General features: G+C 41.9%; 1 protein-coding gene across 2 annotated transcripts in view; it reads left to right on the forward strand.

Moving 5' to 3' along the window:
• SAP30BP (SAP30 binding protein) overlaps positions 1-15753 on the forward strand; it is an 87266-nt gene extending 71513 nt beyond the window's left edge. For both annotated transcript variants that reach the window (XM_089654891.1, XM_089654892.1), the window contains 7 exons: positions 2613-2701; positions 8996-9087; positions 10176-10236; positions 10666-10717; positions 13725-13783; positions 15006-15090; positions 15300-15753. In XM_089654891.1, coding sequence (XP_089511017.1) covers positions 2613-2701; positions 8996-9087; positions 10176-10236; positions 10666-10717; positions 13725-13783; positions 15006-15090; positions 15300-15481 — 620 coding nt within the window. In that variant the 3' untranslated portion in view covers positions 15482-15753. The remainder of the gene's footprint in view (positions 1-2612; positions 2702-8995; positions 9088-10175; positions 10237-10665; positions 10718-13724; positions 13784-15005; positions 15091-15299) is intronic.
• The last annotated feature ends 3195 nt before the right edge of the window (positions 15754-18948 follow it).

Genomic DNA, 18948 nt, shown 5'->3' on the forward strand with positions numbered 1-18948 from the left:
CTTGAGCCTTTGGAACCACTTTAACTCTTCCTTAACCACCGCCTCGTTCTCTCGTTCTGATAGGACGTCACATGACTTCCTACCATTCTCACTGCTCAGGGAGCGTGCAGCGCGGCGATCGCCGGTGCGCTGTGTCCCTTGGACACAGCCGATCACGGAAAGAGCCGAAGATGTCGGCTCGATCATGTGATCAGCTGTGTCCAATCACAGCTGATCACATGTAAACACGGAAATGCCGGTTATCGGCATTTCTCTCCTCTCGAGCTGTCACGCTTACAGCTCGAGAGGAGAGGAGAGCCGGTAATTGGCTTTCCGTGGAGGGGACATGTACACTGATCATCAGGGCACTGATAATCAGTGTGGCCCCAGAAGTGCCACCTGTTAGTGCCCATCAGTGCCACATGCTAGTGCCCATCAATGCCACATATCAGTGCATACCAATGCACATCAATGCCACATATCAGTGCCCATCTGAGCTGCCTTTCAATGTCATCCATCAGTGCCAGTCAGTGCCACCTATCAATGCCTATCAGTGCCAGTTAGTGTCGCCTATCAGTGCGCATCAGTGCCAGTCAGTGCCGCCTAACAGTGCCATATATCAGTGTCATGTATCCGTGCTGCCTTTCAGTGCCCATCAGTGATGCCTGTCAATGCCCATCAGTGCAACCTACCAGTGCCTCCTCATCTGTGCCCATCAGTGCCACCTATCAGTGTCCATCAGTGCAGCCTATCAGTGCCCATCACTGCAGCCTCATTAGCGCACATCAGTGAAGGAGAAACATCACTTATTTACAAAACTGTATAACAAAAACTAAGAAAAAAAACAGGGTTTTTTTTCAAAATTTTCAGTGGTTTTTGGTTTGTTTAAGAAAAAATAAAAATCCCAGAGGTGATTAAATACCACCAAAAGAAAGCTCTTTCTCAAAAAAATGATAAAAATTTCATATGGGTACAGTGTTGCATGAGCGCGCAATTGTCATTCAAAGTGTGACAGCGCTGAAAGCTGGAAATTGGCCTGGGCAGGAAGGGGGTATAAGTGCCCTGTAGGCTAGTGGTTAAAGTGGAACTAAAGTCTGCAGTACTCGTCTCTCCTTCAATGGTTCAAGGCATTTTCTAAAGCCAACCCGTGAGATCCCTTGACATGTGCCATGCACTTTTGTTTGCTCTCAGTGTGCTGTATGCCTTGCTGCAGCTTCCTGCTCAGATACTCAGTCAATTCTGTAGTTTTTCCAAGACTTAATGCCTGACTTTTTGGGATGTGCATGAGCCTTTGTTCAGGCCTTGTAGCGATCTCTAAGCAAGCCGGCCTTGCTATGTGCCCTATGTCCTTTTATATGCCCAAGAATCAATGACTTTTTTTCAGCTGCTTACACTTTCTTGTCCTCTAGTTAGACACTGCTCTATTGTTTGCAGATGGGAATTCTCCTTCTTAAAGTGTACAGGACTGAATGTATAATGAACATTACAGCACTGGTACATCGACATGATCTCCACTAGGAACTCTAGACCTCCTAGATAGGAAAATAGATTAGTAGTAAAGGGGTTGAAAGAAATATTTCACATGCAGCTCCAAGCAAGATGAGGTTCCATCTCAGGTACTGGCTCCGCTCATCTCTACCGACACGATTAGTTGTACCAGCAGCAGTAACCACACACAAAGATGCAAAATAATATTCTTTCTTTATTAAAACATCCAAGTTTTATTTTGCATCGCAGAGCATGGCAATCCGATTTATGATATAATTGAAAGGGGTAAAATTACTTTTCACTTTGTCAGAAGCTGACCCTTAAGCTGGCCATATGTGAGTAATTTTTTTTTTCACTCAAAACAGTGGGCTGAACAAAAAAAAATTACTTGATTCCCCCATCCACACATTCATTGTGGATGGGGGAATCCCACCCGCTGAGCCATTGTATTCTGACAACAGGAGACCTGCTCCCTGTCAGAATACATGGATCAGCACCTCCTGCTATTGCTGGCAGTGCTGATTGAGAGAATTTTCCAACAGGCTAGTTGTACTCAAGTCGATTGATAGATCTACTTGGGTATAACCAGCCTTCTCATATATGAATAGAATTTTGTCTGCTCCCTGCTGAGCTTGCTGGATTTCGATCCCACAGGAACTAATCAGAATCCACCTTTCATTTGCACAGTTGAAGTGGTTAAATCAATGTAATTCCCTGGATTACTGTCTTGCCCATAGATCCTTGTCTTAAAAAATACGGATCAGATAGACTGATTTATTCTGGTAATACCAGAAATCAGTGTACAATGTGTAACATGGGAGCATCTAATTTGTAGCATTCAGTGGTGTTACGGGCCACACAGAGGGTGATTGTTTTCATGCATTGAAAAGGGGGGTGGAGGGTGCAAAAGCCATCAGAGGAGCCAGAGGCAGTAAGAATAAGCAGTGGCATGTCTACTCCCCCTCTTCCCTCCACATCAAAACAGTAGAATTAATCCGGCGATTTGGCAGCACTGAAATGTCATGTTTGTTGTCCTGCATCTGTTAACTCTCTCATAACCTGCTTCCAATAGGCAAATGCCTGTGCTGTAGTAATGATCTGCAATGCTGTCTCCCCTACCTCACATTTGTTCTCTTTCTCTTTAGCCTCCTTCTCAGAAAGAGTTCGGAACATGTCTCCAGATGACATCAAAATCCCTCCTGAACCTCCAGGCCGATGTTCAAATCACCTGCAGGTAAACTGCAAGGACACACCTATCAACCTGTAAATTGGTGTCCAGTACAAAGATGTCCTACACAGTGTAACCCCACGGCTTATATAGATGTACATATTGACTATTTATCTCCTCTGTGTTGTGGATACCACATTTGAAGTCTTGAGTGGCCACGTGTGTCTGTGAGGAATGCAGTATGTAGGTGTGAGAGGCCACCGAGGACAGAGACAGCCCATCTGTCTTAGCCCTAAGAGTTGTGCATGCTGAAGCCTGCCCTAAATATCGCACATCCAAATTATATTCTGTGGCTGAATTCTGGCTGATTGCTATGTACTGTATACAGCCATATAGATGTGAACACTATATTTGTGTATAATACATACAATGATGATACGTGTCTACTCTCTTTTCAGCTTAAAGCTGAACTAAAGGCAAATAGCTAAATGTGAAAAAGCAATACATATATAAGAACTGGTTTCCAGTCAAAAGATCTGTACTTCTGTGAGATTTGCACAGCCCCATTACACAGGGCAGCCACCCTGAAGTCCTGACTTTTCAATATTGTAGTTATGTAATACATCCAGTTTTTGTCCCCGCTGTTTGTGATTGGAAGGAGAAGCAGTAGATCAATGAGGTCTTCCCTCTACTTGTCCCTCAGGACAATCTACTTGTCCAGATGATAAAAATAAATAAATTTTAACCAAAACCATATATAAATGCTTTAAAAAAACAGGGGGGGGGGGGCTTTATGGCGTCTTAAACGTTCAATATTTTTAACATTGCATTGTTTATCTCCTCCTCCCTTCCCTGCCTGTCTCCAGCACCGCACACAGGGAGAGGAGAGACCTTGCAGTGTAATGAGCACCAATTGGTTGCTTGGCAAGAAAGGGGGGTGTGGGGCTTATCCTTTATCCCTTTCACTGCCAGAGCGCTTTTTGCAATTTTTTTTTTTGTTGCACACGGTTAAAAAAATCATTTTAGGCCTGAAGATTACATAAAACCCCCAAACATATATTTTCTGAAAGCATAGACCCTAGAGAATAAAATAGTGGTAGTTCCAATTTATGTTATTTTATATTACCACAAATGTTTAGGAAACGCAAAATTTCAGTAAAAAAAATACACTTAATTTTAGGCACAAAAAAGCAGTAAATTACCTATTTATTTTTTTTAAATAAAGATCTGGTTGCATCGAGTAAATAGATACAGTATCCAACATGTCAAACCTTAAATTTGAGTGCGCTCATGAAATGGCGACAAACTTTAGGTCATCAGTTTATTGTTACAGAGGGGGTCTGGTGCTAAAATTATTGCTGTCACTCTGGCGTGCATGGCAATACATAACATGCGTTTCGCAATCGACTTTTTCATGAGTAGTTGTCCTGGCGTGTGCTTTTACGTTTGCACGTGTGTATATGTGCGGGGGGGCTCAAATTTTTGTTGTGCTTGGGTGTAACTTTAATTTTTTTACAATTAAAAAAAAGTTTAGTTTTTAAAAAGACCCTGCATGTCTCCCCTGTACTCCAATGGATGTAATGCAGTGCATATTGCAGTGCATTACATTATTTCCTGGCTTTGATGGCTGGGAAATCTGTTAATGGGGACTCCAAAGTGACATCATAGTGTCACTTCCAGGTCAAGACAAGAAGAGGAGGGGAGTAGACGTGTCCGCTCTCCTCCACCCCCTCTACATGCTGGCACAACTGGTCCCGGCCCCGCAGTTGGGCAAGTGGATCCCAGGAGACATAGCGGGCAAGACAGAGGTACGTGGGGTGGTAGAGGCAGCTGGTACTGTGGGCTGTGTGGAAGCAATTACCGCTGCCACCTGAATGCTTCCACCTGACAGATGACCCCTGCTGTTTGCCCGGCAGGGCTACAGGTTTAAAAAATCGACCTACCCAGTGCCCAGAACTACATGTCCTGGGCATCGGGCTATACAAATTGAACATCCCTGCTCTACCCTCTCCTTCTATCAGCATGTATCTTGTTAGCATATGAGCACTGCAGCAAAATGAACTCGCTCCTTGTGCTGCTTCTCCCTTTCCCAGTCAGTAGGGGTGTGGAAAGAGCCGATACCAAGTTAAAGTTTAACTAAAGGCAAAACCTTTTTTTAATTTTGAATAGCGTAATGGAGAGTTATAAACCCTGTCGTTTAGTTTTGTTTTGTTTTTTTGTTTGTTTGTTTGCCTTGTGTCCCATTGTGGAGCTTTCAGTTCACTTCCTGTCCCATAGCAAAACAGGAAATGAGAGAAAATCAACTCCCAAACCCCCAGCACAAATAGTCAGTGTTGATTAAGAGAGTGAAGTTCTGCTTTAAGGAAATGCGTGTGCCAGACCAGTGACTCGGAGTACTGAACAGTATGGACGCCAGGCAGCTAACATTTTCACATAGTGACACAGCGCAAATAAAATGATGTAAGAAAATTAGAATAAGTCCAAAAACGCAAAGTCCCAAATTAAAGTCCAGTGTCCCAAAAGTTTGTGACAAAAAATAACTATAACACAAACTTCATAAATTTTCCAGCGTGCTCACACCATCGGTGATAAATCATTTGCTCCACACTCACCAAATAGCGTGGATTCTTAAGCTGATATAGCTTTGAGAAACAAAAAGAGGCTTAGAGGTGGAGTGTAGTTTTCTCAGATGTTATTTCTCCCTTTTAACGATTCCTTACTGAATCTCTTTCCAGGGTGATTCCACATAGGGCGATATAAAAGAAAAATGCCAATAGTATAATACTGTATGAGGGTCAAAGAAAATTTTCTTAAGACCTTCCTTGCACTCACATTAGGTGGCTTCAAAACCAACTTCCATGGATTCATGTGCCTCCCAAACAACCGATAGTGATCCCTCCTTCACTTCCTCCAAGCTCTCACTCATGGATGGATGGATAAGAGTGATTTGATAAATTTGTGACTAGCTTGTTTGGACAAAAAAGCCTCCCAAGCTGCCGTTAATGATTCCTCCTTAATTTCCCCTAAACTCTCGCTCCATGTGGGCACATCCGCTTACTAAGATGGCCATTAGGCCTGGAAACGGCGGCGTGCCGTCACTGAAGCGTTTCATGCACATGCACGTCTTCGTGGGATGCTATATCATCTTATGGTATTTGGTGAGTGTGGAGCAAATGATTTATCACTGATGGTGTTAGCACGCTGGAAAATTTATGAAGTTTGTGTTATAGTTATTTTTTGTCACAAACTTTTGGGACACTGGACTTTAATTTGGGACTTTGCTTTTTTGGACTTGATGTTTAGTCATTTTTTTTTTTTTTTTTGAACAGCAGCATTTATTTTGATTTATTTGTATTTCTTTGGCACAAGTTTTCGGTTTATAGCTAACATTTTCAGAAGAAAGGGACAGCAATGGCAGCCTTATAGGATAAGTTCACCTTTTGACAAAAAATAATGAATGCACTTTTTTTTTTTTGCAGGTAAAAAATGTGCATTTATTATTTTTTGTTGCAGGAGCCTGTAAAGTATTGCACCAGCAACCAGCAGATCGCTGATGCCATGCAAGTCTCCTGCAGAACTGTCTGTATATCTGCAGGGTGCATGGGGAATCAGGAGCGACAGACCAGGATTCCCTAATTTTTGTGGGGGTGAGGGGGATAGTGGGTTACCTCCACTTCCTGTTTTGCTAAGGGACCGGAAGTGAAGGGAAAAAAAAAAAACAATTTGAGGGATCAGGCAGCAGCTGCAGCATTGGGAACATGTTAAACGGTTCCCAGAGGTGAACTTATCCTTTAATGTTTGTCATGGCAGTCCTTCAATATAAAGGGTACCCTTTTTTAAAGACCGTCACACCAGCCATAATTTGGTTATAAAGCCATATTTGTTTCATTACCTTTAGCATTTGGGTCATCTGTAGTTTTTTTTGTTCCATGTAATCTATAAGATGGCTGCATGTCAGTTGTCAGAGGTGGAAACCAAGAAGATTGATGGTAGAAGGGGAATTGTGTTGCCTACGGGCACACTTGGTTATTCAAGATATGGAGAATCCTGTGTATAGAGAACCCTTTCTTCTTTTTACACCATCGTCCATACCTGGAATCGCATTACAAATGTCTGAATGTAGAAACACAGTTACTGATCTCTCTGTGTGTTTAGACATTGTCTGGGTTTATTTAGGTAACTTCTGACAGCACTGTAGAATTGTGTAGGTGGTGGGTCCTCTACGTGCTATTCACCACCCAGCTCCCTTACTCATGAGCCTGTAAATTCCATAGCTGTTAATTATAAGGGTAATCTTCTGATCGGCTTAGGATGCTCATACACAAGGTGATCTGATTGTTATGCAATGTTTCTAACCTTCAGAAGACCCCAGTCTTCATCCAAATTCCACATGTTCAGGCAAGTCACCCCCACCCCCCACATCCCAAGTTAAATGACATTTTGTAACACGTCAAACCTCCCAAGGTTCTTTGATTTTTTTTGCATCCCAAATTCTGATGCAGATATGCTAAAGTTCTCTATAGCTTTTTTTCTTGCCATGTAGCCAGCTTAAAGTGAAGAGTGCTGCCTTTTAAGGTTTTAACATAAACATCCTATCTAGGAGCAGAAAACACATGATGTCCAATGTTCACTTTAATACCAAGAAAAACTACTCTGTGCTCCTCTCTGGCTTAGTTTCACTTAGTTACAGCAGTTTGGCTTTATTGCTAGGTCTTGTCAAAGTGTTATTCCACAGTCAAATGATGCTGCCTCAGTGGCCAGTAAAGGCGTTATGACTGGAAATGGCCATGACATTTGGAGAAACTTGGCTATCCTGGCATGGAAAGTCAGCTCACAGTTGTAAAATGAAACTACCGTAAATCGGATTAGGGCACAGATGAGGCTTTTTTTTTACTAATTATTATTATTATACAGTATTTATAAAGCGCCAATGGTTCGCTCAGCGCTGTACATTACAAAGGGGGACAGAACATGTGACAGAACAATAACAATACAATGCAAAACATGAGGGGTTCGAGGGCCCTGCTCTTTCGAGCTTACAATCTAGGAGGGAGGGGATGGGGGCACAGGAGGAGATAGCTGTGGGGGATGGAGTGGTAGGAAGAGTGGAGGAGGTCGGCAAGTTAGCAGGGGGTGGGGTAGGCTTCCCTGAAGAGATGGGTTTTCAGGGTGCGCCTAAAGCAGAGGAGAGTAGGTGATAATCTGATGGGTTGGGGCAGGAAGTTCCAGAGGATGGGTGACACCCTGGAGAAGTCCTGGAGGCGGGCATGGGAGGAGGAGACCAGGGAACTAGAGAGAAGGAGGTCTTGTGAGGAGCGGAGTGTGCGTGCTGGGTGGTACTTGGATATTAGGTCAGTGATGTAGTTCGGGGCAGTGTGGTGGACGGCTTTGTACATCAGTGTTAGGATTTTGAATTTGATCCGTTGCGCAATCGGAAGCCAGTGGAGGGATTGGCAGAGGGGGGTGGCGGAAATGGAGCTGTTGGAAAGGTAAATGAGTCTGGCAGCCATATTCTGGATCGACTGAAGCGGGGATAGCCAGCGGCAAGGCAGGCCAGTGAGGAGGGAGTTGCAGTAGTCGAGTCGTGATATGATGAGGGAGTGGATGAGCTGTTTAGTGGTTTCTGGGGTTAGGAACGTGCGTATTTTGGCGATGTTAATAACAGTAATAGTGGGTATCTAACGATATCTGCTCTTAGGCAAGTTTCAGATAATGAGGTGAGAACCCCCAATGGCAGGATCGCTTTGGAGGACACATGCGGGCAGTGAAGCACTTCACTTCTTGCACACGTCTCTCCCTTGCTGGCAACTTGCATTTTGAAGCCTTTTCAGCAGTGGGGAAGAGACCCTTAACTGCTAAATGTTTGCAAGGGAGCACAGGGGAGTGTTCTCCCTGCATTTTCCAGCGATCTTGTCACTGGTGAATTCCCCCTTGTTATAGGATTGCAATTGTGGTTTTAGCCTGTTTACCTTCAAAAGATTAAAATGAAGATAAGGCTCACTTGAAGCATTTTGGAGATCTCTCCAAGTCCATGTCTGTGCAGTTTTGCCAACCATAGGATCTTAAATCATGGAATATCATTTTACAGGAGCATCTCTTATTACAGACATTCTCATGTGTGTGTCTGAGATCTGATGATGTCAACTTGAACGTTTTGTCATATCTGTCAAAATGATGGACACACAAAAGCACCGATCCAAAAGAGTCTGTGCACCATATTCAACCTTCTCTTCTACATACTGCTCTAATGCCATGCTTGCATTAGAAGGGTCAAGTTTATTTAGAACTTCATGTATCTTGGGAAAAAAATAGTTGCATAACAATGTTGTTATCCTTATTAAATAATCGATTTCTTCTTAGGAGAAAATTCACAAACTGTATGAAAGAAAGCTGAAAGAAGGGACAGATATGAATCAGATTATACAGAAGAAGAAAGAGTTCCGAAACCCCAGGTGAGATTAGGAAATGGCCATAATCATCAGAAATGTGCTGTCATTGCTAAATCTAGTCCCCAACCATTATTTTCTTGGTCCTGTTTTTAAAAATGACAGCCTCTATGAATTTTCTGTGCACACCTCTTTTCTTCCCAGAGAAATGCATTTCTTGATGTGGTCGTACAGATATACTTAAAAAAGTGAACCTGTTAGTATTTGTTTTATTCTATCTGACTACGTTCGTAGCCCCCAGCTGGTTTCTAGACTTAGGCTGGTAAAAAAAGGTATTGATTTCTGTCAGTTCTGTCCTATGATCCTCTGTCCAAGTCGGTACTAACCTCTACTGTCCGTAGAGATTCTGCTTCAAAATTTAAAGACATTGTAAAAAGGGCCAGGACCAAGTTCCTTGGTACCCTATTACGTGAATCCCTATTTAGTTGCCGGAAACTAGTTGCACGCCACTGGATACAGACAACCGTCCCTACACTTCAGGCATGGTTGATTGAAGTTAACTCAAATCTTCCATATAAGAAACACACAGAGGATGCCCCACAAAGTACAACAAAATATGGGATAGGTGGCTTGCTTCGCCTACCACTTACGCAACCTAATGCAATGGGGATATTTGTGGCCAGGTTTGCCCCATTAAACCCCCCCCCCCCACCCACTGAACCTTACCTTACCTTACTTTACCCTCAGGCATAACATATTTGTGCACCTTTTAATGATATTTGTATTATGATGGGTCCGCTATTCTCATATGACCCATGGAAAGGTTCCCTTGTACAAAATATGTAATTTTCTTTTGTGCAACATGTGAAATCGATGTACCATGTTTTGATTTTCCCTGTTGTTCATAACTATATAGTTATTTTAATGTTAAAAAAAAATGTCCGGGACCAACAAAAGAGCAGTGGTTTCCCTTTTGAAGTATCCAGAGCATAACCAGGAGCTAATTGGTCCCTCTAGACTTCACCTACAGTATATTGAAAATACCACTTGGATAGACTATTCCATGAAGCCAAGTATGCAGGATAATATGAATTTTTTCTGGGCCGGTATGTGCAGTTGTCTTTGCTTTAACAAACTTCTTTCTTCTTCCCCAGTATTTATGAAAAGCTCATTCAATTCTGTTCTATTGATGAACTTGGAACCAATTATCCTAAGGTAAGTGTAGCTTTTGCCTACCCTGCTATCATTGCAGAGGAAAGTTTATGTAGATAGTTAATCTGTTTTTAAAGAAACAAATAATCACAGATAGTTTTAAGCTACAGGGAAGAAAATAATTGCTTTTAGCAACAGCAATCGGATTCTAGATAATTGTATCTCTAGTGCAGTATAGCATATGAAAGCAGATATGTTTGTTTGATTTGGGCACCAGTCCTCTTTGTTCTTTGCTGAATGAGTTTATGAAGTATATAGTGATGTTTAAGGAATGTTTATTAAAATGTTTCTACTTGTTAAAAAAATAATTAATTATTATTATTCATTACTGTGCTTTTCATTAGAGGTGACTGCATACGGTTTTAATATTTAGTAGTACATTCATGATATTGGTTGTTTTTCCATTCTGAGTTAAATGTTCATTGTTTGCAGGATATGTTTGATCCACATGGATGGGCAGAAGATTCCTATTATGAGGCTCTTGGTATGTCTTTCCTTTGTTGGTAATGATGACATCGATTTTAACTGTGTTGTGTATAATAATATATAAATATACAAAAAAAACAATGTGTGTGTGTATATATGTATGTATGTATGTATGTGTATCTATATATATATATATATATACAGTCATGGCCGAAATTGTTGGCACCCTTGATATTTTTCCTGAAAATCAAGTATTTCACACAAAAAAGGTATTGCATTAACACATGTTTTGCTATACACATGTTTATTCCCTTTGTATGTATTGGAACAAATATAAAACAGAGGCAGAAAAGCAAATATGACATAATGTCACACAAAACCCCAAAAATGGGCTGGACAAAAGTATTGGCACCCTTAACTTAATATTTGGTTGCACACCCTTTGGAAAACATAACTGAAATCAGTCGCTTCCTATAACCATCAATAAGCTTCTGACACCTCTCACCCGGAATTTTGGACCACTCTTCCTTTGCAAACAGCTCCAGGTCTCTCTTATTGGAAGGACACCTTTTCCCAACAGCAATTTTAAGATCTCTCCACAGGTGTTCAATGGGATTTAGATCTGGGCTCATTGCTGGCCACTTCAGAACTCTCCAGCGCTTCTTTGCCATCCATTTCTGAGTGCTTTTTGACGTATGTTTGGGGTCATTGTCCTGCTGGAAGACCCAGGATCTTGGACGCAAACCCAGCTTTCTGACACTGGGCCCTACAGTGCGACCCAAAATCCTTTGGTAATCCTCAGATTTCATGATGCCTTGCACACAGTCAAGGCACCCAGTGCCAGAGGCAGCAAAACAACCCCAAAACATCATTGAACCTCCACCATATTTTACCGTAGGTACTGTGTTTTGTTCTTTGTAGGCCTCATTCCGTTTTCGGTAAACAGTAGAATGATGTGCTTTACCGAAAAGCTCTATCTTGGTCTCATCTGTCCACAAGACGTTTTCCCAGAAGGCTTTTGGCTTACTCAAGTACATTTTGGCAAACTGTAGTCTTGCTTTTTTATGTCTCTGTGTCAGCAGTGGGGTCCTCCTGGGTCTCCTGCCATAGCGTTTCATTTCATTTAAATGTCGACGGATAGTTCGCGCTGACACTGATGCTCCCTGAGCCTGCAGGACAGCTTGAATGTCTTTGGAACATGTTTGGGGCTGCTTATCCACCATCCGGACTATTCTGCGTTGCAATCTTTCATCAATTTTCCTCATCCGTCCACGACCAGGGAGATTAGCTACAGTGCCATGGGTTGCAAACTTCTTGATAATGTTGCGCACTGTGGACAAAGGCAAATCTAGTTCTCTGGAGATGGACTTGTAACCTTGAGATTGTTGATATTTTGCCACAATTTTGGTTCTCAGGTCCTCAGACAGTTCTCGTCTCCTCTTTCTGTTGTCCATGCTTAGTGTGGCACAGACAGACACACAATGCAAAGGTTAAGTGAACGTCTCTCCTTTTTATCTGCTTTCAGGTGTGATTTCTATATTGCCCACACCTGTTACTTGCCCCAGGTGAGTTTACAGGAGCATCACATGCTTGTAACATTCTTATTTATCCGCAGTTGTGAAAGGGTGCCAATACTTTTGTCCAGCCCATTTTTGGAGGTTTGTGTGACATTATGTCGAATTTGCTTTCTTTCCTCCCTTTTTTTGTTTTGTCCCAATACACACAAAGGGAATAAACATGTGTATAGCAAAACATGTGTTAATGCAATACGTTTCGTGAGAAATACATGATTTCCTGGAGAAATATCAAGGGTGCCAACAATTTCGGCCATGACTGTATATATATATATATATATATATATATAGTCATATTAGTGGTAAGCACCAAAACATACAATTTTCTGCCTGTGTAAACAAGTTGGTTGGTCCCCAGTGATCACCATAAAAACCATAAAAAAACTTGCATGGTTGCAGATTTATGAGCCAAAATGTATTGCTTATTAACTCAAAAAGCGATACAGTAACATTTCAGGCACCCATGCTACTTGTACAGCTAATCACACAAGCCTATATACATTGCCTTGAAAAAGTATTCATTCCCCTTGCAATTTTCCACATTTCCATGTTACAACCAAGAACGTAAATGTATTTTATTGGGATTTTATGTGATAGACCAACACAAAGTGGCAAATAATTGTGAAGTGGAAGGAAAATGATTAATGGTTTTCAAAATATTTTTACAAATAAATACCTGAAAAGTGTGGAGTTCAGCCCCCCTGAGTAAATACTTTGTAGAACCAGCTTTCACTGCAATTACAGCAAATTTCAAGTCTTGGCACAGATTCTCAATTGGATTTGGGTCTGGACTTTGACTGGACCATTCTAACACATGAATATGCTTTGATCTAAACCATTCCATTGTAGCTCTGGCTGTATATTTAGGGTCGTTGTCTTGGAAGGTGAACTTCCTCCCCAGTCTCAAGTCTTTTGCAGTGCCCATATCAGTGCCTCCCATCAGTGCTGCCTATCAATGCAGCCTAATCAATGCACATCAGTGAAGGAGAAAAATTACCTGTTTGCAAAATTTTATAACAGAAACAAAGAAAACCTTTTTTTTTCAAATACCTCCAAAAGAAAGCTCTATTTGTGTGAAAAAAAAAATGATAAATATGTCATATGGGTACAGTGTTGCATGACCGCGTAATTGTCATTCAATGTGCGACAGCGCTGAAAGCTGAAAATTGGCCTGGGTAGGAAGGGGGTATAAGTGCCCGGTAGGCAAGTGGAAACTGATGTTTAGCAGCTGCTCGTGTACATGAAGCCTAAAGTTGTAAGCCTACCCTACTTTAGTGGTCAGATTGTTTGATAATGGACATTTTTTGTCTTTGGAAGTACTTTGAATACTTGTCACTAACACACAGTTGACATATGCAGTTGGATGGGGCATTATAAATTGCATAAAACTGAAATAAAACAAAAGCTCTGTTGTCTTGTTTCTTCACAGTAATTTCACATATTGCTTGAACTGAGATGACATCATACTCTTTTCTCTTGTTTCTCTCGTAGCAAAAGCGCAAAAGATTGAAATGGATAAGCTTGAGAAAGCAAAAAAGGAGCGAACAAAGGTAAGTGAAGATAAGCAGTGTCCGATATGGCTTGAAAAGCAACTCCTGCCAAATTTTTCCTGTTTTGGATAGAGTACGCAAGGTTTACAACCTCTGTTAGGTTTGTTTTTTATGTCTCCTCACGTTTTGTCCTAGAACTGTGGTAGACAGCAGCACAAATATAACCTAGTTTCTGGTACTAATCTTCAAAATGAATTGCAACTGTACTTGTACTATATGAGAAAGTCCTTCTTTTCAAGATTTTATTTTTCCAAGCTTATTGTGTACAACCATCACAACCTCCATAAAGCCTGGTGCTCAACTTGCAGCCCTTTGGCACCTATTGTGCAGCCCTTGGATTCCCTGCAGGAAGCAGTCTGTATTTTGATGCTTCTTAAAGCCAGAGAAGGAAAATATATTTTGACTGGCTTGGATCACTTCTTTTTACACCTTCTTACTTTTCTGATATGTCCATCACCGATCTCTTATTCTGTTGTTTTTCCCTCTGATCTTTTATAATAGATCTTGTTGAGAGGAATATCAAATGTGGTACAAGTAATTTTAAGGAGGCTGAAGGGAGCACATGTAGAAGCACTTATTAATAATGGGGCTGTGATCTGGAGCTGTAATCTCGAGCTGTAATGTGTTTCCAGTCTCCTGATGCATGTTCTCTTGTAGCACATTCTGTCTCTGGTTATCTCTTGTATGTTGTCTGCAGTCTCTGACCATTTCTTGTGACAGGCTTATAATCTCTGACCTTCTCCTGTTGCATGTCTGAAGTCTTTGACAGCATCTATAGCATTATATTTACTGAAAATTATGTTTGGCTCTTTGATGTCAGAGGCCACACCAAGACCCCCTGTATCAAGGATATTGACCACCACTGCTGTAAGGTCTTTTGGTGTTTATAATATATTATGTTATAACCTGTTGTACCACTTGCCCCACCCTATTAGATTGTAAGCTCTTACGAGCAGGGCCCTTTTCACCCACTTGAGGTTTATTGTATTGTAAGTGTACTGTCTCCCTTTATATTGTAAAATGCTGCGCAAACTGTTGATGCTATATAAATGCTGTATTATTATAATAATGATAATAATATGGACCGGGGTTTTCTTGGCTAGCTATATATTTATAGCATTTGAAAGCTTTTTGGTGCTTTTTTATTCAACTTATGTAAAGAGAATTATCACCACAACTGAGAATTGCTTGGGGACAACCCTGATATGTTTGACTTTTTCAGATTGAGTTTGTAACTGGTACAAAGAAGGGAACAACTACCAGCACATCAACAGGAACAACCAGTACCACAACTACTGCCACAGCAGGTTAGTAGCCACAAATGTTTGTGTCTCTATAAGTAAGAGCTTTGATTTCTATTATTGATGTTGTTGGGGTATTGGAGCTTCTATCTTCTTAATGGTTAATTATAATAACCCCTTCTAAGAAATTTCCATCTTTGATGATTATTTGAATTTTGTTTATTGTATAGTTCCAAATTAACAAATGCACACATTTGTCATTACACATTTGTCAGATGCACAGAAAAGGAAAAGCAAATGGGACTCCGCTATACCGATGACTACTATTGCCCAGCCAACAATCCTCACCACAACTGCCACACTGCCTTCTGTTGTCACAGTAACTACCAGTGCAAGTGGATCAAGAACTACGGTCATTTCTGCTGTGGGGACTATTGTGAAGAAGGCTAAGCAGTGATTTATAGGAACACTTACGAACTAGACTTTAATGAAATACGAGTCTTTTGCGGACTCAGAACTCCTCAGTATGGCACACAATGGAGATTTTACTGCATGGGAATCACCGCATCAACAGCAGCTGGGAAGGGAAAATTGTATTCCCCCTGTTTTAACTGTGGAGAAGACTGTCTGGAATGGCAAACTACTTTGTGTCAGATTTGTTTTCCCTGATGTAAAAAGGTCTTTTCAGTTTTATTTTAGTTTAAAATTAAATTTTCTATTTAACAATTGGCTAAAGTCTTGTCATATTATTACCTTTTCTCCTGTTGTAGCACACAGTATGAGTTTTGTAGAACTTGTAACATTAGACATATGGCAGTATTCAACACTGATGCATTGTGATGTTTGCATATGTGCACAGACCATAGGCAGTCCTAATTTATGAGTGCCTAAAATCAAAGAGGACCTGAACCATAGAAACTGCTCAAAAAAAGGCAGGCAGTGGTATAACACTAGTCACCAGTATTGCCTGTGGGCTGTAAGCAGCCAACCCTTTTCCCCTTTTCTGAATTGTTGTACACTGCATGGAGGTTGGCATCTTGGTAGAGGCAATGCTTTATATCCACATGTTAGAACTGCCCCCTATGATTGTAGATTTGGTACAGGAATATTTAAGAAGCAAGAGAGGTGAAGAAAGCAAATATCTGCAGAATAAATGAAGCAGGGGGATCTTGACACTGCCGCACATCAGATGCAGCTTCTTCTCCAGCAACTAGAACAGTGAACAGAACAATACTAGCGTTACCAAATCTCTCTCTCTGGTAACACTAGCAGTCAGGCATCAGATATACACACCTACAGAAAGTTCACTGTTTTTTTGGGGGGTTTTTTCAGGAGGAATTTAATACAATAGGTTACTGTTTCCAGTGGTCTCCTTAAAGAGGAACATAACTCTCCCTTACAATTTTTGTTTTATTTTACTTGCACCAATTGTCCTCAAAAACCATATTCACATAGCCAACAAATCCAGGCTTTTCTATTATAACTTTCCCTTTTTGGTGCCACACTTCAGGTCCTTTACTGATGTCTACTGATGTCATCAGAGGGCCAGGGCCAGGTGTCCTTTCTGTGTTCTTTCACCTGCCTCTATTGATGTGATTCTGCGGATTATGGACTTTGTCCAGCACATGTGTAACATGCATGAGATTGCTTTAAAGCCTCCTGTAATGGATGATATGTGTATTATAGGGGGCTTCAGGAAGAGCTGATACATAAGTCTCACTTGGGTCCCTTTCATTTGAAGGGTCCAATCGGGTGTACCTGTCAGTTTTTCAGGTGGACCTGATTAGACCCTCCATTCACTTCTATGGACTGTCCTTTTACACCCACCTACCTCCAATACGATCCGGTCCGTTAAAAAAAAAATGGAAGGGGATCCATCCTCTTCTGTTTAGGTAGATCAAAGGGCAGTCGGGTATAAATGGACAGCAGAATCTATTTACAATCCACGTGGAACGAGTGTAAAATACATGTAAAAACACAGTACCAAAATGGCCGCAGCGGCGTGACGTCAGCAAGTGTGGCTCCTCTCGATGCGTTTTCGCATGCACGTCTTCAGAGGTTAATCCCCAGGGCGGTGACCCAGGAGCAGAAGGAACACCATGTCAAAGTCTGGAGTGGGCGTACTCCTGAAGACGTGCATTCGCACGAAACGCATCGGGGGGAGCCACACTGACGTCACACGGCTGCAGCTTGGAGCGGCCGCTTATGCCTAGCCATTGAGGTATGTTGTGGTATCGCACATTACATGCATTGGCACACTAAGGCAATGCAGCTCCAACATGCATGCATTGCATAGCACCACAACACATAGTAATGCTGCATGTCAAGTTTTTTTTGTCTGTTCTTGTGCATTGGCAGTCCATTTAAATAAGCAGGCTGCCTTAACAAAACTGCTAGCTTAAACTTTAACATACAATTGCTGATTTTCAGTTAATTGGCGTGCATTTTCTCATGCACTAATGATGCCCAAACCAGTACACAGATTTTTTTATATATGTTTAATATTTGAATTAATGGATGAAATCCCCTTAGGTTAACATAATGTTAAGCCGTGAGTGAAGTATTGTGCATTGGGCAGGGTGATGATCCTGGAACTTTTGTTTGGTGCCGTTCCAATGAAATGTATAAAGAGGACTGCCTGAAGAAAAAAATGCAAATTTCCACAGTCATTGATATGGGGTTGCATGTCTGGTAAAGGTACGAGGGAGATGACCATCATTAAATCTTCAATAAATGCACAAGTTTACAGTGAGGAACAAAAGTATTTGAACACCCTGCATTTTTTTTTCTACACAATTAAACAAATGAATGAACATTTTGCAGGAGTGGGGATTCCATACCACACATGCCAGGGGTTGTATACATAATCTTAAAATAGAAGGACCAACTTCCCAATGGAGAACCATCCAGACCCAATGTAAGTCACCATAAAGACAGCAAAGTAGTTCTTCTCCGCCGCACAGCCACCGAAGGAGTCTGGCCACGAAGGTCCCGCCGTAGCCGGGCTCCTTCGGTGGCTGTGCTCCGGTCATCTTCTCCGCCGCACAGCCACCGAAGGAGCCCGGCTACAGCGGGACCTTCGTGGCCAGACTCTGCATAGCCTGCCTGAGATTAAGTGGGGGACCGCATACAAGCCTGCCTGAGAAACCAGCTTAGGGGGATTGCTTGCCCGCTGCCGAGACCCCCAGTCCAGGGGATTGCTTGCCCGCTGCCGAGACCCCCAGTCCAGGGGTGAGATTGTCCACTGCCGAGACCCCCAGTCCAGGGGAGAGGTTGCTAGCCAGCTGTCGGAGACCTCAGCCCAAAAGGGGAGACCGCCCGCATATTCCGGACCTCAACAGGTACCTGTGTCCTACCTTCTATCAATGGGAGACCAGGCACCCTGTCGGATCCGTGAGTATATGCACTCTCCCTGTTTTATCTGAACTGTTCCTGTGATGACCCGCCACCGCCCCGTTGGATTACAATCTGCTATAGAAACTTTCTCTTTGCTCTCTTTGCTTCTCCGCTCTGTGTGTTCTGTCCTGCCTACCCTCCGTCACAGTATTCTTCTCGCTATAGGTCTATTTACCTCTCTCCAAATATAGCACTTATGGTTGTGATCATAAAGCTCTATTTTGGTCTCATAATTTCAGATTACAGTGTGGCAGATGCTGTGAGGCATGTCAGAGTGTTGTCGGGCATATTGTATCTGGGCTTTTTTGTGGCATTGGTGCAGTAAAGGCTTCTTTCTGGCAACTGGACCATGCAGCTCATTTTTGTTCAGGTATTGTATTGTGCTCCTTGAAATGAGCACACCGTCTTTTTCCAGAGCAGCCTGGATTCCCTATGGGTTTTTCTTTGTATCTCAAACAATCCTTCTGGCAGTTGTGGCTGCAATCTTTCTTGGTCTACCTGACCTTGCCTTGGTATCAACATCAACAG

This window comes from Staurois parvus, unplaced genomic scaffold, assembly GCF_062004578.1.
Source record: "Staurois parvus isolate SC_StPar_1 unplaced genomic scaffold, SC_StPar_1.0 ptg000813l, whole genome shotgun sequence".
In the NCBI taxonomy this organism is placed as follows: domain Eukaryota; kingdom Metazoa; phylum Chordata; class Amphibia; order Anura; family Ranidae; genus Staurois; species Staurois parvus.